The sequence below is a fragment of the Asterias amurensis genome, chromosome 5, assembly GCF_032118995.1.
Source record: "Asterias amurensis chromosome 5, ASM3211899v1".
NCBI classification, from domain to species: Eukaryota; Metazoa; Echinodermata; class Asteroidea; order Forcipulatida; family Asteriidae; genus Asterias; species Asterias amurensis.
The window spans coordinates 6,362,325-6,388,848 of record NC_092652.1 but is presented as its reverse complement, the minus strand read 5'-3'; the positions used below and the strand labels follow the sequence as shown (position 1 = coordinate 6,388,848).

The window sequence follows — 26,524 nt, the reverse complement described above, 5'->3', positions numbered from 1 at the left end:
TCCCTCTGAAGTGACGTAGTTTTCCCAGAAAGAAGTGATTTTCCACGAATTTGATTTCGAGACCTCAAGTTTAGAATTTGAGGTCTCGAAATTAACCATCTAAAAGCACACAAGTTCGTGTGACAAGGGTGTTTTTTCTTTCAGTATTATCTCGCAACTTTGATGACCAATTGCGCTCAAATTTTCACAGGTTTGTTATTTTATGCATATTTGTTGAGATTCACCAAGTGAGAAGACTTGTCTGACAATTACCAATAGTGTCCAGTGTCTGCACTAAGGTTGTCAATGGAGGTACATGTACATGTACATGTAGAACATAGAATGGGTTGCAATCCATTGCCTTGTGTTTTGTGTTTAACTGTGGTAAACAGTACATGTATGAACATAGGGGAAGGTACCAATTGACATTGAACGAAAAAATGAAAATTCTTCAGAGGTCAATTTTAAGATTCTCAGTTCGCCATCGTGTTGCATTCCCACAAAATATTGTAAAGCTCGCACCAAAATCCCTCCTCCACCATTGTCCAAATTCAACCACAGCTGAATTTCGCAGTGTTCTCCTTGTTTTATGAGCACTAGCTGTGTACACTGCAGCGCCTTGCTCTGGTAAATGTATGATTTATAATCATAATAATACCTCTCCTACAGGCAAAGTAGATAAACGTACACATAGATAGATTTAATATTGTATCCGAACCTTACTCAACGCATCAAACAATCTAGGATGGTAGTGAGAGAGTGCATGTTTTATGAGGACCCTTAGATTGCTAGGGGTAATTGGTTATTGTGGCATGCATGCACCGGTGGCAGCTGAGGTAATGGCTGGCGGTTTAATAATAATGAACGAGGAGGCCATCATGAGCAAGAACCATTTTTTTGTGCGTGTGGAATTATGATTGTGGGTCAGCATCAAGTGAAAACATCCAGGGTCCAATTTCTTAAGAGAGAAGAAAAAAAATTGCTCACAATTTTTCTGCTTAGCAAACATTAGCAGGATATCAGTCAAGGATTGTGTGTGATAGTACCTTGGCTGGTAACCTAAGTACATTGTGAAAAAGAAATCACTTACACTTTTGCTTAGCAAACATTTGCAGGATACCAGTCACAGATTGCTAGGAGTACAATGTACATGTAATTGGTTATTGTGGCATGCACACCGGTGGCAGCTGAGGTAATGGCTAGCAGATTAATATTATGAATGAAGATGCCATCATGGACCAGAACCACAGTGAGATGTTTTTCTTGGTTTTTTTTTCTGTTTTTTTTTATAATGAAATTATGATTATGGGTCAGCATCAAGTGAATACATCCAGGGCTCCAATTTCATAAGTGCCAAAAAAAATCTTAAATTTTTGTTTGCTTGTTTTAGCAAACATTTAAAATCAGAACATCAATGTACACATAACACCAGGTACACATAATGTGTGATAGATAGTTCTTTGGCTGGCAACCGTATTTTTATAATGTAAAAAAACAACTCTTACAATTTTGCTTTGCAAACATTAGCAGTACACCAATCACATTGTAAGAGAACTTTGTAAAAGAACCTTATTTTTGTGAATTGTTTAAACAAAACTGACTACAATTTTTCTGCTAAGCAAACGTTAGCAGGATACAAGGGCAATTCCACGTCATGGACATTACGTTTTGAGACATTTTTAGAACTTTGTTGGTCAGTTAAACACACAAAGTAGCTTTGATTTATAGTTTTGTGCTTGATACATAGTATCTTGTGTCCTAGTAAGTCAAATGATACTATGTATTTGGAAAAGTTCAAATTAATTAAGGAGTCAGAGCATTGCTAACGAGCGTCATGGACATTACGAAAAACGGAAGTGGGTTTTGGGTACAACACACTCAATTCCAAAACTCTGTGAAGTTAAAGTTCAAAATTTTTAGAATACCTTTTTATTTGCTAAACAGGGAAGTAGTTAACATGAACATTGATAATATTTTTAAGAAAACCTGTCAACTTTCTTGTTACACATCTTAATAGAGCGTCATGGACATTACATTTTGGGTTATTTTTAGCGTCATGGACATTACGTCAAACTTGTAAAATGATGCATCATGCTTTTACCCTGAATTTGTAAACCCATGTGCTGCCTTGCTCTTAATATGGGTTTTAAACTATAATGAATGTCCCTATCTTAATGTTTAACCTCTTCCAAACATTTTTAAGAACCAAACCTCCCCCAGAATCTCACTTAAACCCCGCCCCTCGGTAAGTCCCCTTTTTGCACTTTCCGTCCACATCCAACCAGGCTGGCTTCTGCCTTGGAGTAGTTATGATAGACCAGAGATGTAGGTATACATGAAGTAACCTTTTTTCTAATTATCTTTAACATAATTCCCTTTTATGTGTTTCTCACATGGTAATTGTTCATCTTGAGTAATATACTGAACATCTTGCGTCAACATTTTGTGACGACAGTAAATGGAAATTAAACATTAATCTGGATACTGCTATGTTCAAGACTGGGTGAACAATTCCCAGAAGATCAGTTAAAATGAGTTGGGAGGACTTCTTGGGAGGAACAGGTCAAACGTAGATGCTTCCTTAGTTTTCCAAATACGAGACAGTCATTGAGGTCATCCTCTACACGCTCCACCTAGATTGACCTGCAAAACAAGAACAGAGAACAACAAATGAAGGAAAGATTGGCTGCATAGGGCTTTGTTTATCACAATCATGTTTCCATGTTTTGTCTTGTTTTCTCTCTATACTTTTTCTGCCTCTGTACTCAAGTCTTAGCCATTCTGAAATTATGTAAAAATAAAAAGTTACTTTATGTATGACGTCCAAGCTATCCGTAGATGTGTACAAATCTGCACTACGCCTAGGCCTTGAGAAGTCCTCTTTGATGATAAAGTCTGTTTATAATGTCCTGCATTCATCTAAACATGTCTCACCAACAGTTCACATACATTTCAATGTCACTTGAATGTTTTTAGGAAAGAACAGTTCCATGAGAAAACTCACCTGAAAATCTCGGATTTGAGCTGTCAGTTTGTAGAATCTGTGCACGATGTTGCCTCTAAACGCGCTGCTAAAAAAGAGCTCGAAACAAATTTCTGATGAGGTCTATGACAAATGTTCTCTTTGACTAGTCCAGGTTTACCTACAATAGGTCCAATTGATAAATTGCAGCATTTACCTTCAAAAAGGTAAGTTTCATGTGACATGTAATGTCCATGACGTAATGTCCATGACGCTAAATGTAATGTCCATGACGCTCGTTAGCACAGTTGTAATTAATTTTTTATGAATTTTCTTGCATTATAGGATTAGCCCCTAAAAACTAGCTTTGCGTATGAAGTCTCATGAAAATATCTCTTACTGGCTTTAAAATATAAAACTAAACACCATGCAATGTCATGGACATTACATTTCATAATTGGTAATTAAGGGCTAATTAAAACGAGTGGCAGCACCCTGTGAATAAATTGACAATGAAGTTTCTTTAAAATTGTGAATACTTACCACCAGTTATATGTTTTAAGCCAAGAATAATTAAAATATCATCTAAAATGTAACCAGGAGGGCATTTTAGACAATTGTGCCAAACATTTCCCAAAAATCATGAATTTGGCTCAAAAAAAACTTTTTTAATAAACGATGAAAAACATGGAAAACCAAGGAAAAAAAATGAAACAAACATAGATTTGAAATCACTGGGTATCACTCTTTCTTGCTACTTTAAATTTAAATCCACAAATTTGACTTCAATTTTTTGGGCCAAGGACACTTTTTGGTGGAATTGCCCACAAGTCACAGATTGTACATAAATGTGTGATAGTACTTTGGCTCATATTCGGCTGGTAACCTTACTTTAGTAAGCATTTTTTAATTGCTGTGCTTGGCAACTTTATTGTGCTCCAAAACAGCACTATGAAATTGGGCAATCACATCTTCAGTGAACACATCATAATAACTAGAGAGCAAGGAAGTATGGCAGGCCTGGAATTTCATCTCTGAAAGGGCAAGGCCATTTTCATTACTTATTCCTATAAATAATGCAAAGAGTCATTGCCCATTGGGAAATCTGAGAAGTCTAATGGAATAAATTCAAATCAAAGGGGCACTAAAGCTACTTCATCAAGCGAAATCGAATCCAATTTTGATGGCATAACAATCGATTGATACGCAGAATACAATGTACACTGTCCCATGATTTTGTATTTGTTTTCCGTTTTTCGGTTTCCTGTGATGTATGAACCGGGCTTACATGTAAGGCAGGGCAACAGAGGTAAATGCCCTCTATAACTTGCATCCAACCGAGCACCCTTGTCTGTAACCCTAGGCATTGGCACACTGTACATCACAGTGCAAGCAGGTGCCCATATTTTAGAGAATACAAAAATGACATGTCCCTCGCACCATATAGAGGAAGGAGTCTGCATGTTTTGCTACAACACACAATACAAATACACACTTGGCACTTCCTTCTTAGGCAAGTTAGTTCTCTCTTTTAAAGAGCACCTCTAGGGGGGGGGGGTGGCGTCATGGCCAAGCCGTCTAGGGCTTCTGAGTGTTCTGAATGTGGATTCGCATCCTGGCCTTGTCAGTTGCAGCACTTGATGTTACTAATGTTGTTGTTTACACATTGTACAATGTTAAGGTGTTTTGTTGTTGTTGTTTTTTTTTTTTTTTTTTTTTTTGGGGGGGGGGGTTCAAATAAATAAATAAAAGATTTTTTGTAAACTTATAAATCCTGCACCTTTTCTTTAAGATTGAGCGTCAGTAATCTGAGCTTTCACTGACTTCCCCTTCATGTATCAATGATGTCCTTTTCAGGGACTTGGAATTGTCAGGATGCACTTCCTAAGTTCCTTACACAGGTTGCAGTGCAGAGGACAATAAGCCATTGTAGAAAACACTGTAGAAGGTGACCCATTAAAGGCTCAACCATAAGCTTCATTGTTTAGCATATATTGAGAATTATCGGGGCAAGCAAGCATAGTGTGCTTAGACTTGAGCTACATGTAAGCCAACGCCTCATCAATCTAAGATACTTGTCACAAGGTTTCAAATTGTATTAAAGACACTGGACACTATTGGTAATTTGTTAGTGTGATGTATGTAATGTGCATAAAACGACAACAACTTGAGTCAGGGATTACATGATAAACCCAGGAAAAAGGGAGATTTCCAGCATGTATTCCAGTAACTTTCATCCCTCTTTGCATGGGGAAAAGAGGCATGTAGGCCAATAGCATGGTACATGTGCACTGTGCAGGCTACACAATGCATTTCATAATATGTGGTCAGCAGGTCAACTGACCGAAAAATAAAAAAATGGACGCTCTGAAGTTGGTTCCAGGCGTTTTTTAAATGTCAAACCCTACTTCCAGGAATAATTTCCGCAGTACACGTCAAACGACGTGAACATTGACGTGAACAGGTAAATAGAGAGGTTTTAAATAGCATTGCTGATGATAATGGGAAGACTACCATATGTACAGTGTATTCAACCACAACATATTTTTGAACTAAAAGAACTTAATTTGGAAAGATTTATTTGAATACAGAATTGGTTTTTGCTAGCATAACAGTTGCTGGCAGTAAGCACTTTATGTAATCCACCATTACATCAATTGACAGATCCGTAGTAGTTAGAGATCGTTCAAGTGAAAAACGGACTACATGTACATTGTAGGCCTATACGATCAAAAAATTCTATAAATAGAACGCTCACTGAGTGATTAATTCCAAACGGAAAACCAGTTTCATTTATTTCTCATCAAATATGACATCTATTTCCAATGAGGTTTTCTACAATCATTATCATTAGACCGTTTTTAAAGTTTTATGTACAACGTACATTGTAAATCTGTGATCTGAGACAAGTTTTTATTACCGATTCTGTATTTTGTCCTTTTCTATTTATAAAGAACAGCAACATGTACTAGAACCTGGAACTCTACGGTGGGCTACTGAGAGTTGGCACCAAGATTAGGACAAGAAGGCTGAGATTAGCAGGTCACTGCCTCAGACATGTTAAAGTGGCAGTGAGCAGGCTGGTGCTAAGGGCCCCTACTCAGGGTCACCGTTCCCATGGCAGACCACAAACCACCTTTGTGGACACCTTGAGCTGGGACTCTGGCCTGAGACAGGAGGAGCTGCATTTACATCAATGGAGGACCACTGATTTGAAAGGCCATTTATTATCTGATGCTCCGCATCGACTGAATGAATTATGAACATGTACTGAGAGTATAGAAAAAAAGATTACATGGCATGTGCTCAGTGTTCTACATGTTACATTTAAAGACCTGCTTGAACGAAAATGTCAAGTCGTGAACTTTGCTGAATTCCACTTAAAATTTTTTGATGAATAAGGAAATCGAGTCATATGATTATAAATAGGTTTCAATTGTGTAAAAAAAACAATCATTTTGTATGCCCTTGTCCAGAGCTTTTCTGCGAGATTTGCGAAAAAGCCCCATTACGTAATCACTCTCAAAACGTCATAAGTAGATAAAGGCGCTTTGTTGCAGCGTGGATGTATAACAAAGCAAACTCCCACAAATGACGTCAGCGGCATTGTCCTTTGACGCCTGCTCTCAACGGCAGAAGTGTTTTTAGTTTTTCAAAAAACCTTTTAGGTAGGGGCCTGATATTTTAATCGATAATTACGAAAAGTTCAGAAGTGTACACATATCAAAATTACATTAAAATGGTGAACAAGTGCATTATAAACAAGTAAAAATACCATTTCTGTTGAAAACATTCCGCTCAGGTAGCTGTTTAAATACAACACTAACATACAACTGACAAGTTGGAAGATACACTTTTATAATTACAAGGATGTTGCAGACCTTGTATGCTTCGTTTTTGGCCACACAGGGCACCAAGGAATTTTCTCCTTGGTAAAGGGCACCCTAATCTACGGGGCAAATTGTAAATTTCTAAGCATTTCAAAAGCACAGCTGGCATGGAGCCAATCGCATTCGTTGCCTCCGTGAAGTATTGGGGCCTGATGTTGTGCGCTCGATGACACCTGGGCACAAAAACTCACGTTTCATGGTGTTCAACGTAATGCAAGAATGCAATGCACACGTATGAGCACAGTCACAGTGCAATAAAATGCAGCCAAAGAGGCTACGTATACCTAGGGATGAATTATTATGTGAATTGTAATTGTGTACCATTATATGTGATGGTAAATTGTACCTTAGTCAAACAATTCCATAGTGTTAACCAGAGGGGTGTCACTGTCTGTGTCTTTTGGGCACCCTGTTCTGAACTTGAACACCCTGTTTTACCTGTCACTTAAAGCCATTGGACACTTTCGGTAAACAGTACTATCCAAGGCCCACACTTCGTGTATCACAACTAAATATAAAAAATAACAAACCTGCTGGAAATTTAGGCTCAATCGGTCATCGGTGTCGGGAGAAAATAATGGGAAAAACCCTACCTTGTTTTCGCGCGTTTTGCCGTGTCATGTGTTTACTATAAATCCGTAATTCTCGTAGTCGAGAATTGATAATTGTTTTTATGTTTTCTCAAAAAGTACAGCATTTCATGGCATAATATTTCAAGAGGAGTCTTTTACCATTACCTTCTGTAAACCCTGTAAATTATTTGTAAATATGTGAACTTTTTTTTTCTTTCCATTGGACACTTTCTGAACAGAACAAAAAATAAAAGTTCACAGATTAACAAACAAGGTTCACAGTATGTGAAAGACTTCCATTGAAATGCAAATGAGAAAACATTAAAAAAAAGTTATCAATTCTCGATATCGAGAGACAGATTTAATTTTTAACACACGACACGGCGTAACATGCGGAAACAAGGGTGGGTTTTCTCGTTATTTTCTCCTGACTCCGATGACCGATTGAGCCTAAATTTTCATAGGTTTGTTATTATATCAGTTGTGATACACAAAGTGTGGGCCTTTGTACATTGTACAATACTGTTTACCGATGTTGTACGGTTGCTTTAATGCCTTACAATTCATTGAAATTATGCTTTTATTGAAAGTAACAATTCGTACACCAAAATTCAATCAAATTTGGACACCCATTCTACCAAATCTTGGCTAAAACCTTAATCTCATAGACTTAATGTACAAATTAAACCTAACACAGCTGTAACCCATTCACAGAGAGGTCCAAGTAAAGGTCATGTTGGGATAGGATAGTAGCCTTGTAGTTTCAAAATTTCTAAGTTTCGTTTCTGTTTTATTTTATTGCTGATATTTTTACTAACAAAATTTGATTTTAAACAGAAATAAAAAATTATTAGTAAATGTCTTTGGGGTTTTGTGTTACTGTAGAAAAGAATGGTCTCTTAAAGGAACGTTACAGAATTGGTAAGAAACAAAATCGTAAAGATCACAGATTTACATAAAACTTACACGGTCAATGATGATGATAGTAGAAAACATCCCATGAAATATTTCTGTCTGAAATTTCATACTAGATGAGAAATAATAATCTAATTCCGCATTTGGAGTTTATCGCTCAGGGAGCGTTTAATTCATTGTTGTTTTGGCATCGATGCAATGTAAAATGTGTAATCGGTTTTTCACTAATTCCTTGTGACCCAGATGGCCGATCGATCTCAAACTTCTACAGGTTTGTCAGTTTATGTGTCATGGTGAATTACATTAAGTGCTAACACTGCCAGCAACTTTTTGCTAGCAAAACCAATTCTGTAACGTTCCTTTAAATGTAGATTGTGCGACTGATTTTTTGCCCGTAAAAAAATCATCAGTTAAAGGTTTATTCATCAGGATTACACCAATAGTCTCCTAATCCACCATAAACCCATCAAAACTCTAACGGCGTGTGCAGTTTGCTTTGTGTTGGATTGAGTTCCAATAGTAAACTGATTCTGCTATAAAATTCAAAGCCTGTTCATTAGGAACTGTCCTTTATTTTACATAGGATCCGGCTAGCCCTGTGAACTCCTCCAGTGCAAACAATACAGAAACATATAATTTGAGTCCCCTGCTAATTCGAACAAACTTTATAACAAGAAATGATATGTGAAGGAGAAGCTGTCATTGCTAAAGCAAAGCATTTTTTATACTATGGGTTACATGTCTGATTCTGAAATTCCAACACTGACGTCAGTTATGAATAATGTCACAAGGACCAATAACTAATAAGGAAACTGTAAATTTATAACGAGCATTTTAAAGGCACCAAGGCAGGCTATTCAACACTCCCGCCCTGTGCTGAGCCCCCCGTCATGGCCATCCGTCCACTTGTCTTGACCCCAAGTCGCGTTGTCTGACTGATGAACAAGTCATCCGTAGAGTTGTCCGAACCGTCGAGGTGTCTAAACCGTCCAGTTGTCCGACGGATGGCAGTAGCCAGCAGGGTTAGTCAGTGTCATGGGATACTGTTCGAGATGGTTACAGAGATGCCATGGTTACAATTTTCCCAATACTGGCCGGATGTAAGATCAGAGTAAGTGATAAATGTTTTGACAATAATAAGAAATGACAATCACAATCCCATCTTTTTCGAGAAAGACTATTTTTATTTTTGTTATACCTGACAGCAGCTTCAAGTGTCTCCGTCATCAGTTCTGTCGGCGACAGCCCTCTCTTTCCATTGCCAGCACTATTCGAACTATTCGACGACGGCTCTGCTGCCATTGATGATGAAAAAGTTCTCGAAACTGGAAGTATGGCAGAATTTGTGTCACATTTACTCCGATTCAGCTGGGCCTTTTTTAAGGTTTCCATGACGATGGTCTGGCGATCAAAATGGTTTTTATTTGCTGAGATTGTTAGATGGCTTCTTCTGTTATTACCAGAGCCAATCGGTGGGTTAGTCGAGGGGCATTTGGCCCCCAACTAACGCCTAAATTACCCCTATATCTCCATATTCCTCATCCATTCCGCCATAGTGGAAACTCAGTCCAAATTCACTGTCATTATGCTGTTCACTTTATTGTGCAAACGTTGTGTGTGTTGGAGTCGTCATGTTCAATGTTAATGGGTGTAGTGTGTACTCTGTGTGTACATGTGTATACGGTGCACACATGTTCACATTATTAGCTGGTGTCCTCACGGAGAGCGATATCGATTCACCCTAAAAAGGGGTTGGGTACCATGGAAATAAAGAAGAAGGAAGCGTTAATGTTATCAAAAGAGGGCGCTATTCAAAATTAATGGTGAAAAACAGCTAATCGCTTACTTTTAAGTCTCAGTGCGCCCTGAAAAAAATGCGCCCTGCGGAAACCGTCACTTTTTGTATCCCGGGTATTTTGCTATATCTTTCCAATAATTGTCGGCACAACATCGACAGCTCAAAGAGGAAAATACTTTGATGGAAAACTAAGTCCCGTCCTATTGGTTTCAATTTGGCACAAAACAATCAACTTGTCAAAAAAATAAAAAAATAAATAAAAACAATCCGTTTGGGGAGTATGCAAGCTTTATTTCGTTTGCCAATCGCCAAAGATTTGCGGGGTCTAATATTCTAATAATGCAACACTTAACAACTCAACCGTAGTGAATTATTCTCTTGAAGATAATTCTAATGGTGGTGCTGCAAAATACATCTCATTCAGTGAAACCTAATGTACTTTGACAATTTCGGCACAATGGGGATTCAAATGGGCCTGAGAGAACAGTTGGACAAGAAAAAGAAGAAACCACGTTTCATTAATTATTTCAAATTTTCCAACCCAGTCAAAAGGCTGAACATTATTTTGTAATGGCGGACAAAAGAAGCCGACAAGGCAGGATGGGAAAATTTAAATTGTGCTTCAAGAAAACTGGCAACACATCTGGCTGGATGTGTTTTTTCCCTGGGGTATCACATCACCGAGGGCAAAAAGTCAATAATTCTTAAAACTCACTGCCCTAATTTTACAGAAAGCTGAAGATTACTCACGGTCTGTAAATCTATGTTAACTTGGATTTTAAGAGGCCGAGAGACTACTTTTCGCTAATATTTTTTTTTTTTTTTTTGTAAAGCATTATTTTTGGAATTGCATGCTTTGGGAGTTTATAAAAGTGACAACTCAGTCTATGGATGGGAGCACCGAAAAGCAGAAGTGAAAGGAGTGTATACCGCCCTCTCTTGATTACTATTATATTTTAGTCAAAAACCTTATAAATCAGGTTTGTTCTTCTTGTTTGAAATTTCTTGCATATTGCATTATGCAAGAGAAACTCTGGTCTTGGGTCCAGCTACGCAGTGAAATTAGCTTGGTTTTTAATTCACAGAATAAAGCATAATTCCAATAACTAGAGAACATTCAAAACAAGAAATAAAACTTCATTCAAACATTCCGGTCTATTTTTCGCTATGTACAAAAAACTGTTTTATTTGAACCGCCTTAAACTATTGTAAAATTTCCTGGTAGTGTTAGGAGAAATACTAGATTAAGATTGGATCTTACCGAGGGGAAATGACAGATTCTAGAAACGGTGACAGATCCAGCTTACATTACACCTACAAAGGGTAGTCTCTAAAAGGTAACCTGTAGCATGCATCCAAGTTATCTTTATGGGACCATAGGTCATCAGATCAAGAGGAATCACAGCTACCAGTTACCTTTTAAGAGTCTACCAACCTAAAGGTTTTCCCTATGACAGATGCTAAGCAGAAATTATGTCCAACTTGTTTTATCACATAATAATTTGGTTGATCACTCTTTTCTGCTCAGCAAAAATTATTTTCTGCAGTAAGCAAACTGTGTACTCAACAGAGCCCAATTTTAAAAAGTAGCCTTTAGCAGAAAATATTACTTGCACAATGTCTGCTTTGCGATAATATGCAGGAAACCAGTCACAAACTATGCGCGCAACACGGTATCTACCTTGGCTGGTAACGTCTTTCCGGTAAACACAACTGTTTGATGCTTGGTAAATTTTGGTGCTGAAGCAGCTCAATGAAATGTTAGCAAAGTTCTACAAAAATTGTTGATAATATAAGTGTTGCTTGTTTTGTCATGATTTGTTGCTTTGTGAGGTTCCCTGCTTCCCATTAAACCTGAAACAGCAAAGTTGGATTTGTCAGCATTCTATAATCGTTCCAAATAATGGTTTCCAAATTATTATGGTGACATGTATGGCTCATTTTTTACACAAAATTACAGAAGGAAGAACTAACAAGAGCTTTTCAAGTAATGCCAACTTGAGTTTTTCAACTGTGAAAAAGGGCAGTCAGCAACACACTGCACACTCAGCAGATGCCGTTTTGTTTTATGATTATTATTCTCACCACTTTCTCTTAAAGGCAGTGGACACTATTGGTAATTACTCAAAATAATAATTGGCATAAAATCTTACTTGGTGATGAGTAATGGGGAGAGGTTGATGGTATAAAACATTGTGAGAAACGGCTCCCTCTGAAGTGCCACATAGTTTTAGAGAAAGACGTAATTTTCCACGAATTTGATTTCGAGACCTCAGATTTAGAACTTGAGGTCTCGAAATCAACCATCTAAACACGCACAACTTTGTGTGACAACGGTGTTTTTTTCTTTCATTATTATCTCACAACTTCTACGACCAATTGAGCTCAAATTTTCACAGGTTTGTTATTTTATGCATATGTTGAGATACACCAAGTGAGAAGACTGGTCTTTGACATTTACCTATAGTGTCCACTGTCTTTAAAGGCACTGGACACCTTTTGATAATTTTCAAAGACCAGTATTTTCCGTTTGAGTATCCCAACATAAGCATAAAATAACAAATCTGTGAAAATTGTTGCTCAACTGGACATTGTAGTTGAAAGAAAATAATGACAGAAACGAAACCCTTGTTGGTTGTACAAATTAATTTGTGTGATTTCAGTTGCCTGAGAAAGGCTCGAGACCTGAAATCCTTCTCAGATTCAAATATTTTTATTGAAAAAGTACCTCTTTCTCAAAAACTACGTTTCTTCAGAGGGTGTTGTTTCTCACAATGTTTTATACATTAAAAATCTTTCCAATGCCTGTTACTGAGTAAGTTTTCTACGCTAATGTATATTTTGAGTATTTACCCAATGTGTTGAGTGCCTTTAACAATTAGGCCAGTGTTTCACTGGTTGTAGTTTGAAATAAGCCACTACCTGAATGTCTTGATTTGAAATGAATCCTCGCTATTTAGAGCAAATCCAGCCTGATAGCTTTACCACCAGGTGAAAGGTTTTGGACCATGTAACGATTGTCAAGCCGTTTTTGTTTTCAACCCATCTTAGGCTAAATAAAAATAAAAAACATGGTTAGCGTCCTGCCTTTTAAAAAAAAAAGGATTTTATTTTTGTTTTTTTTCAAAATAGCCGCCTGACAGATTTTCTATAATTAAAAAAAAAAACGGCCTCAAAAAATAAAGCGGGCGGGGACGCTAAACATTATTTTTGTTTTTATTTGGCCTTATATTTAAAAAAAATCTGGATTATACACAATATTAAACATCACAAGCGATTTCTTAGACATATAAATTGTTACTATTTTTATCCATTGAGGGAAACATTGATTAGTACGATCACAAGTGGTTTAGTTTTGGATAACATTTTATTTTGTTTGTTATAGTAAACACAATCAAGACGAAACACATACAAAGCAAACGCAGCATAATGTTTAGGCCAATTTTCCAAATTAAGTAATTATACAGACGATTCTGCTGGAACCTTTGAAATTTTGACTTCATCACAAACGTTTTTGAGGAAAAAGGTTTGATTTTGCTGTGATAGCCAATTGGTTATTAGTTCTAGATTCTTTAAGGGAGATCTAAAACACATCTTGTTTCAGACCGGTCAACAACAGAATCACCAACACAAACATCACAAAATATCGAAACAAAACTGCCACCAACATTCTTAAAATATTATGGATGAGAAAATGTTTTCTTAAAGTATGGGATATAAGCTTTAATTTCAAGCAGCATGGGCAATACCTATACATTATTTTATTCAGTTGGGATGTAAGAGTAAGGGAATAAACAATGAAATTCACCAGCAATACACATACTGCCATTAAAATCAATGACTCCCATGCGATGATGACATCATGTGAATTAGGTCGATGGACAATGTGCCCTCTTCTGAGCTTTGTGTTTCAGAAGCGACGCTTTACAGGTCAGATGACCTTTGACCCTTGACATCAACCTTGACTCCAATTTATGCAAAAACTAGAGTTCACACTTTGCCAGGCAGGTTGCTCTAGCTTAAGTAGGTTGGTTACAAATTAACCAGTCACACAAACTTTTTCGAACATTTCCATAATTTAATCAAGTTATGCGGGAGGCAGGTTTCTTCCTCTTCTACTTCTCTATAGTTAGAGAAAAAGCGAGAGAGAGAAGACAAAGATCAAGTACAGAAAAATCACTTTGGGGACTTAAGTTAAACATTTAATTATTTATATTTTGGTACTTATATTATATATCTTGTTCACTTGATTGTTTGGGACATTACATAATTATTCGTAAGCCTATTGAGCCGTTACAAAGTTAACCCTCCTACTGCTTCTCCATTCCTCACACTTTTTCAGTTGCCTTTTCAGTTTGTTTCCATAGCTCTAGACTTGATGACAAGTTGTTAGGCGCTGCCTTTTTGTCTGCCTTTCATGCAACTGTCGTAGGTAGCGCAAGGGAGGTAATAGCGACTGACTCACACACACATACTGGGATCAAGGGTGTGTGTATTGTCCTCGTAGCTACGCCGCGCTGTAACTACACACCGCGCTTAACAATTACCGCCTTGACTTCAAGACTATCATAGCTCTAGCATGATATCAAAGTGTTTTTAATGCTACACATGAAATGTGGACCTGAAAACAAACAAGGTCCACGTAGTGTAGTGACTTAAAGTGTAGGTCTAAAGATAAACCCCCTCGCTCGACGGTCTAACTTTTCTGGGTTTAACACGATTTGGTCTAACTTTTAGAACGATTCAGCCACACACGAGTTGAAATCAATGTGGTTGAACCATGAGTTAAACAATAAACCGACTTTAGTGCTGTGTCTGAAAGACCTATGTAGGACCAGTGAAGCGTGCAAATGTTTGTTTTGATGGCCAGAGATAATTGGCTCAACGATCAACCACAGCGTAGGAGGGTTAAGCTGTTAAATTACACATGTATAACGTTCATGTTACCACAACTTTCACAAAATGAGGGTCGACAGTTTTTAACCTTAAACAAACTTTTTATTCAGTACACAAGGAATTTTTTTGTCACGGCAACGATTTGACTGACTTGAAGCTTACATATATTATGCGCAAAATTTCACAATTTACGGTTTCGACCTAATAAAGTTATAATAATACTATTTTTAAAGATTTTTTTTTGGTCATCATAATATTTTATTTTAAACAAACACTTTAAAGGGAATCAACAAGGAACAATGAAATCACAATAAGCCATTGTTTAATGAACCATTGTTCAGGGACATTAAAGTTAAACCTCAGTTTTATCCTCTGTTGGCCATTCTGAAACTCAATTTCCGAGCACAAGTGGGTTCATTTACAAAAGCTGAAAGCAGAACAAAAGCTGTGAATATTTTACAATACCAAATCACTTTTTACTTCAACTGTTTGAAACCCTTGCAGTGTCGTGGGCTAATCAAATAGACCTTACACACATGATGCCATATCAGTAGGGAGCCCTCACCGAGTGGTAAAAAACCCGGTTGTTCAATGGCCAAATCTGTGTGCCGCACGTACAAATCTGTGCATTTTAATTGTTTCGCCATCGTTTTATCTCTTAGATGGTGGCTGGATGCATATGGTTAGGTCTATTGGTCCTATTTGTGGGCCGTATATTTGCAGAGCCTTGTGTGGGTTCAATTCAAAACCCAAATTAAGTTTGAACTTGTTTGCGCCTGTCGTAAAACAAGTGGCTACAACCTTTTATCAAATTAGGCCAATTACAAAACATTATTACCTTTAAACACATTTACTGCCGACACGCAGGACTTATTTTTAACATTGTACAATAACAAGGGGTTCGACATTGTAAGTTTCCTTATTTCTTGTATTTTTACGGACTTCAGGGAAATGACAACAATTTTAGAACATTGATTTGTTTTTTGTCCCGACACAGTTACATATTAAAAAGTTTTTAAAACCAAAGACAATTGTTGCTATACAAAGCTTGTTGCTCACATCACAATCGCCGATTGTTTCTTGAAAATATCATCTCCAGTTTCATATAATACAAGTAATTAAAACACACCATACTTTCATTTTACCACTCTCATGTTTCCAATCCTTATAATTTTTTTGATCTGTTCATAATAAAAAAATTAGTATTTTTTTTTAGTTTTTTTTTTTATAATTTCTTTTTATAAGTCTACATTCTTCAGTTTTTTAAAATTTCAGTGACAAAAATATATTGAAGAAAGAAAGGGGTTTCTTAAACTTTACAGCGAGCTTGAAAAAACACCATAAATTGTTTTCTCTCTTTATCGATACAGTATTTGTACAGCCCCCGCTCTACAGGATGTGTGTTAGGTAGAAAGAAACTGTCAACAATTAAAAGCATTCACCCATTTACGTATTTAATTAACTGAATCCCCCTAACTGATTCTGTACAAAAAACATTTGTTTTATACATATCCCAGGGCCACCACGCCCTTATACTCTTATTCAATGAAAAAAGTACCCGTGCCCTGCCATCTGAATAAACTACAAGTACTCTCTATGGTGAAAGATCTAATCTTGTCCTCTTTTTTAAAAACTAAAATGTCACATGACCTACAAACATACTTTAATTTGTACATTAATTTTTTTTAGTGTTTTTTTTTTCTCGAACGCATCCTCAATAGTTAAAAGTTTTAAAAAATATCTCAGGAGTAATTTGAAATGATCCTGAACTTTAACAAAAAGAGATTAAAATTGTGTCTTTTTCAAAGGAAGATTTGTATTTTTACAAATATATTTTTTTTAAAAAGTACTATCCTTTGGTAAACAACAAGCAAAATATGAACTTGACCACAGCCGCAGTCAAGTAAAAAAATAACAAGTTTCTTATGAAAAACAAAAAATGATTAAGAATAATTAAGAAATATATTGAGGCAGAATTATTTGAATCTTTACAAATCTTCTGTCAGAAGCTAACTCTGAGAAATTAGGGTTTTAACCCAACTACTGATTTCATAAAATGTTGAAAATAGAAAGTTGCACTTGCTTTCGTGAAAATGCAATCTTTTTGTCTTCAAAGGCAAAGAAAGATTCAAAATAAAGTGATAATTAAAGCGTGACATGAAAGTTTTTTTAACAGAAAACCCTTGCATATCACACCAGAGAAAATGCAGGTGTGTACAAGCCACGCACAGCTCCCAGCCAAACCATTTTTCCTCCGACTCCATAGAGGGCGCTTTTTGAGCTTGTGATGTCACAAATCTAAGGGTCTATTGGCTGATGAAGCTTACTGGCACCAATGGAAAAATTGACCAGATACACAGCTCATAGCGAAGTCAAAAGTTTCCTGTTACAGGTAGCGGAAACTGTAAGCAACCATCCGTTGGTCCAATCAAACAGTCTGTCTGAAACTGATGCACCAACTATACCATATAAGTGTCCCTTCCTATTGGTGGTAAATGCTAATTGATCAGCCAATTCCCTTCGCCCATAACTCAACAACCACTGATTGGCCGTTCAATTCAAGATCATAAACTTTAGGTTTTAATTTTGATTTTATGACAAAACCAACAGCGCCAGTAATAGGATGAATGAGGTTTTGGATGTGTGAGGGAAAACCCCAAATGGGGTAAAAATCCATACAATCAAATAGGGACTGAAAACCCAATCCCACCTGCAAGGCTCCGGTGTGAAGCGAGACTCAAACCGGGGTCCACAGAGGTGAAAGGCAGGGAAAAAAAACCGGATCCTCCTGTAATGTAGTTATAATGTTAACTATAACATAGGAGCGGCGAACTACAGGGCCTAACTTCATGGAGCTGCTTACCACATATTTTATGCGCTTATACTACCTTGTGAAGCATGTATTGTTATGGGCAGTATAAAGGCCGTAATCGCAGAATGTCGCGTTAGCACCGCCATGAGATTGTACCCACTTCAGTTAAACTGATGATAACAAAAAACACCTCCTCCACAGCGTTGCCGTCTGACCGAGATAAACTTGCTCTCCACAAACTTTTCCAATCAGACATATTTTTGTTCCTGATATTTATTTTAACACTTCCTGAAATTGTACGATACAAAACACAGACTGTTCATATCCAAAGTATAAATGTGTACAAAATATTCTGCGTTAACCTGGTCTAGATAAAGCTACTTGGAGAACTGTACTAATTGTAGGAAATCAGCAATAACAGATGAAGTAAACACGAAAATCACTCTCTCCACCAATAAAACCCCCCAAAAAACAGAGAGTACACAATCGTCTCAAACGATTTCACAGTCATCAGAAAAAGAAGAAAAAAAAACAATGCGGGATCGGGAAAAGAAAAAAACAACAGAAATGTTGATAACAATATTTACCAGAGTGTTCCAATACGTCTGCCCAGCACAAGCAGACGTTAATACCTGGTTCAACTCAAATGTATTCTGTCGAAGATACAACAACAAGTCCAAGCCCGTAATCATCAAACCCAAAATAACCATAACAATCCCCCCGCCCCCAAAAAAGTAAAACAGAAGAGTGAAGGAAAAAACACCCCTACCCATACAGACAAAAGTTACACATACAGAACTCGCACACAATGAACTTAATGATATCATAGTACCGAGAAAAAACACAGATACACAGAAACAAAAAAAAGCAGCTGTCGGGGTTATAAAGGGCTTTCCTCTCGACGGGATCTCATCCCTCTTAGTAAGCACAACCCTCTAAGTGATGCTGTAAAGGAGGGCACGCCGGCCCCATCTCGGGAACGTACATGTCGTGATGGTCTGGCGTCTGCATCGAGAACCCAGGCTCCTCTTTGATCTTCACCACTTGGCTTGCCGGCACGCTGTGATCCGGCGTGGCGGTCTGCACAGCCGTACGGAGCGGGGTGCGGATGCCATCCGGGAACGCCATCATGAACAACGCCTCGGGGTCGCAGACAAACTTGTAGACGTAGCGTTCTCCGGCGACCTTCTGCATGATGCCCTTCTCGTAGTAGTAGCGCAGAGAGCGAGAGAGCTTGTCGTAGTTCATGGCTGGTCTGTTCTTCTGGATTCCCCATCGTCTGGCAACCTGAATTAACAAGAAATGCATCAAATTAAAAACCAAAACAACAATGCAGAGCTGCCAACATTTGCATCAATCAGGGAGATTGTGTACACCAATCAGGGAGATATATAGAATAACATTCAATGTAAAAGGGAAAAAAAGTTTCCATAATCAGAGAGATTGTCAAATTTGTTTATCAGAATATGGAAATATTGGTTGATTTATTTTAGGGGACATTATGCAGAATCAGGGAGAGTTGGCAGCTTCCCGCAATGTCACCTTAGCTTAAAACAAAAATCTGATGAAGAGCAAGAGTTTACCCCCCAAAATACAAACATTTTTAAATTGGGTGTAAGCCTTTTTGAGATAAAGTGGACGCTAATAGAAGTGCGCGGGTTTGGGTGTATGCAGACAAGTTTACCCAAACCTTATTAGTGTCATAAGATAATATTGTGAGTACCACATCTCAAGATGGCTCATGGGGTTAAAATACACGGACCACGGAGGCCGGTACCTCTGTTGCCCCTGGTCTTGGCCTTGATGCCCCTTCAAAGGTTTCCCATAGACTTTAAGTTTTTCAAAATGGCCTTGCCCTCTCAAAGAAGAAAATCCAGGTCTGATACCTGCATGGTCTGATGCAAACTTTGGTCGGGAAAGGGATCATTCTTTACAATACCAACATCGCAACAATTTTTTTTTTTATTATGGCAAAAAACATCTACATTTCCCTACAGAAATGCAATAAACATAAAAAATAAATCAATTTTTTTACGCTTTACAAATTAGCATTTCCCGTAAAAAATTTAATTAAAATAAAAACGAAAAATTGTTACTGACCTCTTCTGGTTCAATCAGCTTGAATTCCAATCCACGGCCAGTCCAAGCTATGAAGCCACCATTAGCCGGATCTTCAAGCAGGGTCACAAGAAACTGCCACAGCTGGAGAGACCCTCGACGCTGGTACGGTGGACCCTCACGGAAAACCTCTGGTTTCGTCTCACCTGATGGAGAAAGAAAGAGGAAAAAACCCAGTTTGGTTAGTAAACTTCCCAAATAATAGACTCAAATGATCCCAGCACCCCAACCAAAGCTAAGCAATCTTTTCTGTGCTAAGAAAGTTTTTTGTTCATACAGACTTTATGAAATTGGGGACCAGGTGAAAAAGGCTTTCTCAGTAGCTGGACAAAATTCTACAACTTCATACTTTTCTTGCAACTTTTAATTACATGTATCAACTCAAACTGAAACTCAAGTCGTACGATCTTAAGATTCATGCTTAATGCATTTTTCTCACTGGAATTAAAGCACTTAGACCTCTTCGACCAGTAGAAAAAATGCATTAAACAATAATACTATTGTCTGTTGGTACATCAAAAATTCCAACAAAGTAGAGCAAGAGTACTTTTTGCAAGAGACTACATGTAGCATTAACCATTTTTTTGTGTGTAATTAAAGTCATACAAGATTCATTTCAATTAACTACAAATAAAAAGAAACTTTCTTTGAGAAATTTACTCCAAAGACAACGTCTGCCTTCCCCAGGATACCCCAATGACACCCTAAACCGAATGCGATCCAGCTCTCTCTAAAATAAACGAGAAAATCCCAACATCCAAGATGAGTCGGACAGATTGTTTTTATAGCATACGTCAACTCCCATTAGCGTGAAATTAAGCTACAAAAAAAAAGGGCTCCCCTTTATTCATACTTCTTCTCTGTTCGTAATTTGTTGGCGTTTAATAACAACAGGCCAGGCCAGCCAGGGCAAAGTTAATAAGACCTGCTAGTCTGATGAATGGCTCCCCCATCGCCGTTTTTTTTTTTTTTTTGTGGGGTGTCACCTTCCCCCATTGTTGCACTTGCTCACCCTGAGGGAAAGCTAGCTCTGTAAGCCCTAGCCCCCCCCCCCCTCCGTAAAAAGGGGGAAAAGGAAAGAAACGAATACAAGAAAAAAAAAGAAAAAGAAAAAGCTTCCAGCATACACTCCTTCAGCAGATGAGATCGACTCTAGAATGTGGTCATAGCGGGTTAATGCATCTAGCATATTGTCCGTTAAGTAATCATAGCCTGAACTGCCGATAGAGGGGGGGGGGGGGGGCTTTGTCACAGTGATGAATTAGCAATCCTCTTGTGCTGACGGCTAACTGATTACAATCCCTTGATTCTCCGTTTTTCTCTTCGTTTTTTTTTTATATTTTACTTGGGCCAGACTTTATTCGGAGTTAAAAACCTTAGCTATCTGCTCGATCATTCAGAAAAGGATTTTTTTTTCTCTATCCATCTTTTTATTGTTCTTCCCTTTTTTCCTACTCTTTACTCATTTTGTCTTAATTGACTCCATCTGGTGGAGCAGTTACGGGCGCCAAATACCAGAAAAATGATTCAAGGATTCTGAGGAATCCATTGCTATCTTTTTCTGGTTGCAAAACGCATGACTGGGTCATCTGAGGTATTGGTAGGAATTCTACCTACAGATTTCATAAATCTGTTACGCAAAGAAATTTGGCTTGAAAAATTTCGTCGCTAAGCAAAAATGGAGTTGGGCACCAGTCACAACAATGTTAACGTAATGTAGTTTTGGCTGGTAACCTCTCTCTGTTAAAGGCAGTGGACATTCAAAATAATTATTATCATAAAACCTTTCTTGATTGCGAGTAATGGGGAGGAGGTTGATAGTAAAAAACATTGTGAGAAACAGCTCCCTCTGAAGTGACGTATGTCTCTAGAAAGAAGTGACTTTCCACAAATTTAATTTCAAGACCTCATATTTAGAATTTGAGGTCTCAAAATCAAGCATCTGAAAACACACAACTTCAAGTTTTTTTCCATTTTTTTTCCATTAATATCTCGCAACTTTGCAACTGATTGAGCTCAAGTTTTCACAGGTTTGTTATTTTATGCATGTTGAGATACATCAGTGAAGAATAGTCTTTGACAATTACCAATAGTGTCCAGTGTCTTTAGCAATACTTGAAAAAAAGAAAAAAAGGAAACCCAGCGGAAATCTAGAAACAATCGAAGCAGCACTGACGAGCATACAAATAAACCAAGCTTAAAAAACTTCATTCCCGACCCCCCCCCCCAAAAAAAACAAAAAAACAAACAAACCCCAAAACAGTTTACCAGCTGACAGAAAATGGGATATTATATTGTATATGACTGGTTCACAGCTCAAATTTGTTTTCCTGCTTACCTTCCGGGATCTTTTCAGGAACACTTGCGTCATCAAAGAAATGCCTTGCAGCTTGTTCGGGCATACATCCTATACAAAATATTTATACATGTATATAAAAAAATCAAATAATCAATTCAGTTTGCCCATTTCTATGTTTGAATTAATGTTTTTAGTTTATAACAAATTAGTAATTAAGACAAAAAGACGTTTTTGGCAATATTCTATAATATAGAGAAAAAAAAGAGAGAGAGAATTTTTTTTAATAAAAATTCCGTCCGCTTTGTGAATTTTAAAATCTCCAACGATATTGTAGAGTATTTTCTTGAGTCTTGAGTTGTAACTCTTTGGTAAAAAAGGAGTCTTTGGCAATAACCTATAAAAAAATAAAAAAAATCAAGCTAGGGAAAAAAAGAATACCCTTTTGGCGACCAAAAAAACAGAAAAGGAGGTAACCTTAAACCAGAGGGGAAAGTGTAGAACCAGTGAAGGTACACTGTACACACTTCCTCCTCATTGTTCATTCACGAGGGACTGAATTACAATAATACTTCATAATGACCCTAATGCCCAACAGTCAAACTGTCAAATACCCCTGAAAGGGATTTTCGTGGAAGATTATTCTGAAAATAATGAAGAATATTTTCTGGAGTCCAAATTCTTTGGCAGTAAAAAAGGGGGTCTTTGGCAAATAAAAAAAAATAAATAAATAAAACAGGGGATTTTTTTTAAGGTAAAAAAAAAACGAGGGGTAAAAAAAAAGAGTATAAAAAAAAGAATACCCTGCCGGTGTTGAAAAACAAAAAGGTGATAATCTTAAGCCAGAGGGAAATGTGCAGTACCAGTGAAAGTACAAACTTCCTGCTCCTCATGGTTCATTCATGGCAGGCTGGATTTCACTAATATTTGATAATGACCCTAATGCCCAACAGGCAAACTGTCAAATACTCTTTTAATGAATGTCCCACCAACTAGCCAAAAGGAGAAACAAGAGGAGGTGGGGGGGGGGGACAGGCAATCTCAAAATTGTGGGTACAACAAAAGGGCTGCCCCTGTGGGTGGGTTGGAGATGTGTGGGGAGAGATTGGGGACAAGGTTGTACAACCCTCAATACACCAGGGCAAACAAGCAATTGTTCAAATAAGGATGAGAACGCCATCAAAGCAAACTGGGGGGGGGGGGGGGGGAAGGAAACCGGTCTAATTATGATATTCTACCCCTAGGTGTGGTTGTCTAAGGTAAGAGTACTTTGATATCCATAGCCGGGGGGCAAATAATTAGTAGGATTGGCTTTCAGAAAGGTTTCTTTTTTATGTTAGAGACGTTTGAATCTTCATTCAGAGACTAAAAGGGAATGTTAGCCACGACGTTGGGGAGAAAAAGGGAGTGTTAGCCATGACACTGGGGAGAAAAAGGTCTGTCATTGAAAACAAAATGGTGTGCGATCAGTTGACAATGATGGAAATGACCACACAAGAGAAGCTGAAAATAAGATTTTGTTTCCACTTTTTTCTTGGTAAACATTGTGGCTATTTAATTTCTTTATTACAAAACTTACCGTCATTGTTTCCAGTCTGGTTGTACATCTCGCCTCGCTGTTGGAACCCCATGCAACATGAGTTGGGTACTTCTGCACGACACAAAAAAAGAGAGAGAAAAATTGTTTTGATTAAGTACGTTTTTAACAAATCAATTGGTTGAAACTGAAAACAACAATGCATTCATTGCAGTCCATTTTTATCAATCATGACAAACATAGAAAGAAATATACGACGCTAGATTTCCAAAGGATAAATGCTAACAATTGAATATTAAATCTAAAAAATGAAAAGGTAGAGCTGTGCAAAGGAATAACATAAAAATAAGAAAAAAAGAAAAGAAAAGAACAAAAAAATCCCCAAAACAAAAAATGCTCAATCGCAGAATGGCTCTTGTGTGTGAAGTTTCAGAGTGTGACGTCAACCCAACCGTGTATCCTCAACAGCGTGCTTTGTTTTTTTGTGTGACCGTTCTTCAGCGCCATTCTTCTTCACTTCCTGTCTTTGGTTTGGGTCTTGATAGCTGTGAGCCCCTCTATCATTACGTGCTCATCAGACCGTAACATTTCAGCAGACAAAGAAATCGAACAAGACCCCCCCCCCCCCACAGATGATGCGTAAACAAGCAGGCCTGCTGTTTGCTTTGTTTTTGAAAGGGCAAGGGCACCACGGTATTTCCTCCTTGGTAAAGGGCACCCCATGTGGAAATTGTAACTTTCTACTGTGAGCATTTTAAGGGCACCAAGGCAATGACCAGGGGAATTCGCTGAAGAGACCACACTAGGTGTTCAGTTGATAAAAACCCAAGAAACTGTGTGGTGCTCAGCGGGGGAAAAAAACCCCCAATATTACAGAGATACTCAAAGAGTATTGTGAGGTAATATTAAGTTAAACCTAGGTCGCTGATAAGCTTCAAGTGGTTTTGAATTGATGCCCTGTTCGTTATGCAAAATAATTAAGCAGTGAAGATAGTTTTTAACCAGAGAAGAAGAATTGATTTACAGGGAAGGTACACGTTTGGTAATTACTCAAAACAAATATTAACTTAAAAAATGACTTGGTAACGAGCATTCGAGAGCTGTTGTTATGTTATAAAAAACATTGTGGGAAACGACTACTTCTGAAATAACGTAGTTTTTGAGAAACAGGTAATTTCTCACTAAAATAATAAAAGACTTCTAGCTTGAAGTCTTTTATTCTTATCTGAAAGCACACAAACTCGTCTTACAAGGGTGTTTTTTCTTTCATCATTTTCTCGCAACTTTGATGACCAATTGAGCCCAAATTTTCACAGGCTTGTTATTTTATGGTTATGATGGGATACACCAAGTGAAAAGACTGGTCTTTGACAATTACCAAACGTGTACCCTCCCTTTAACCAACACACTTTCAGACTTTGTTTCAATGACAAATGACAATGGTGTTTTTTGTGTATGCATGGATGAACCACTTCAAGAACCTTTGAGTGTTCAACTTGCCCATAAACCATGTGTGCCATAATTCCACAATGCAAGTGCAAATGTCTCTGGTTCGAACCCCACTCCGAAAGCACCGAGTATACAGTGCTTAGCTAAAAACACATTAGCATAAGCATTAAAACCAAGAAAAATAACAGCAACAATTATAAAATCCAAGCCGACCTATAATGTTTCTGATTGGTTGGAATTAATTTCAAAGCGGTCTACGATTTGTCTCCAACTTCCTTCGTCAAAAAAATGTCCTAAACTCTTAGCAATCATCTTCCATCTAAGCATTTAAGGCACCCCCTTTCACACAGATGGTTAACAGTTTCTCTCTACCAGTTGAATGCCACGCTCTGCACCAATAATAACAAGGCTACTACCTCGCTCCATAAGTTCAAGGGCCGTAACCATGTGGGTTACAACACCCGAGCAATCTGTAAATTAAACCCCGCCGTCATTAGCAGGTTTTTGTTGGGGGGTATTTTCAGTGAGGGTAGATGATGGGATAGTGATTGGCTAGCGACTGTAGTCGTGTGTCATGGTCATTAATATCGCCATTGGGTAATGATGATTAAATGCATGCACAAAGCCATGCACATCCCTACGAGCCTGTTAAGAGGCATATAACAGCGAAATAGAGAGTTGCACTCCGCTAAGAATTGTTAAATTGGTATCGAAATCAGGTCAAGATACTGGGATGATCTTAGAAAGGGAGAGGTAGGTGATGAGTGGGTGTGTGGGATAGATTCTGTAATTGGAGGGGGAGAGGTGGGAAGACTGGGTGGATTGGTATTGAAAACAACTGAAGGGAAGACACTCAAAATTTAGGTTATTTAGTGCAGTTTGTATGGGTTTCATGAAATAGCTTACTTTTTGTATAAAGCGCTATATAAATGTAACTATTATTATTATTATTATTATTATTATATTTTTGAGCTGCTGGAATTTTTTTCCGCATAGACTCTAAAGATTTCCAACGGAAGTGCCCCTTTGCAAAATGAAAGTGGCCATGCCCTTTTTAAGATAAGAGATAAACTTCCACACCTGGACCCATGAAACTAAGAGCCCGGGCTGATGTTGTAAAACCTACTGCAGAAGGCACGCTATTTGACTCTTCAATAAAAGTACGAAATTATTTGAAAAGACATATACCGAGGTACAAGGGACGCCTTACAGGCTTTGATGGGTTTTCATGTACAGTCATGAATACACAGCGTGGTAATAAATGTATCTTGAATGTCATTCATGTAAAATGATTCCATTA

General features: G+C 37.7%; 2 protein-coding genes across 2 annotated transcripts in view; both read right to left on the bottom strand.

Annotated features, from left to right (window-relative positions):
* Positions 1–9,962, bottom strand: part of LOC139937530 (uncharacterized) — a 40,235-nt gene extending 30,273 nt beyond the window's left edge. Inside the window, exon 1 of the mRNA XM_071932720.1 lies at positions 9,517–9,962. Coding sequence (XP_071788821.1) covers positions 9,517–9,710 — 194 coding nt within the window. The 5' untranslated portion in view covers positions 9,711–9,962. The remainder of the gene's footprint in view (positions 1–9,516) is intronic.
* A 1,314-nt stretch (positions 9,963–11,276) lies between these two features.
* The window catches only part of LOC139937538 (ETS translocation variant 1-like), an 86,810-nt gene continuing 71,562 nt past the window's right edge, over positions 11,277–26,524 (bottom strand). The window contains exons 8-11 of the mRNA XM_071932735.1: positions 23,818–23,889; positions 22,281–22,349; positions 19,925–20,088; positions 11,277–19,111 (exon numbers count right to left, since the gene is read on the bottom strand). Coding sequence (XP_071788836.1) covers positions 18,743–19,111; positions 19,925–20,088; positions 22,281–22,349; positions 23,818–23,889 — 674 coding nt within the window. The 3' untranslated portion in view covers positions 11,277–18,742. The remainder of the gene's footprint in view (positions 19,112–19,924; positions 20,089–22,280; positions 22,350–23,817; positions 23,890–26,524) is intronic.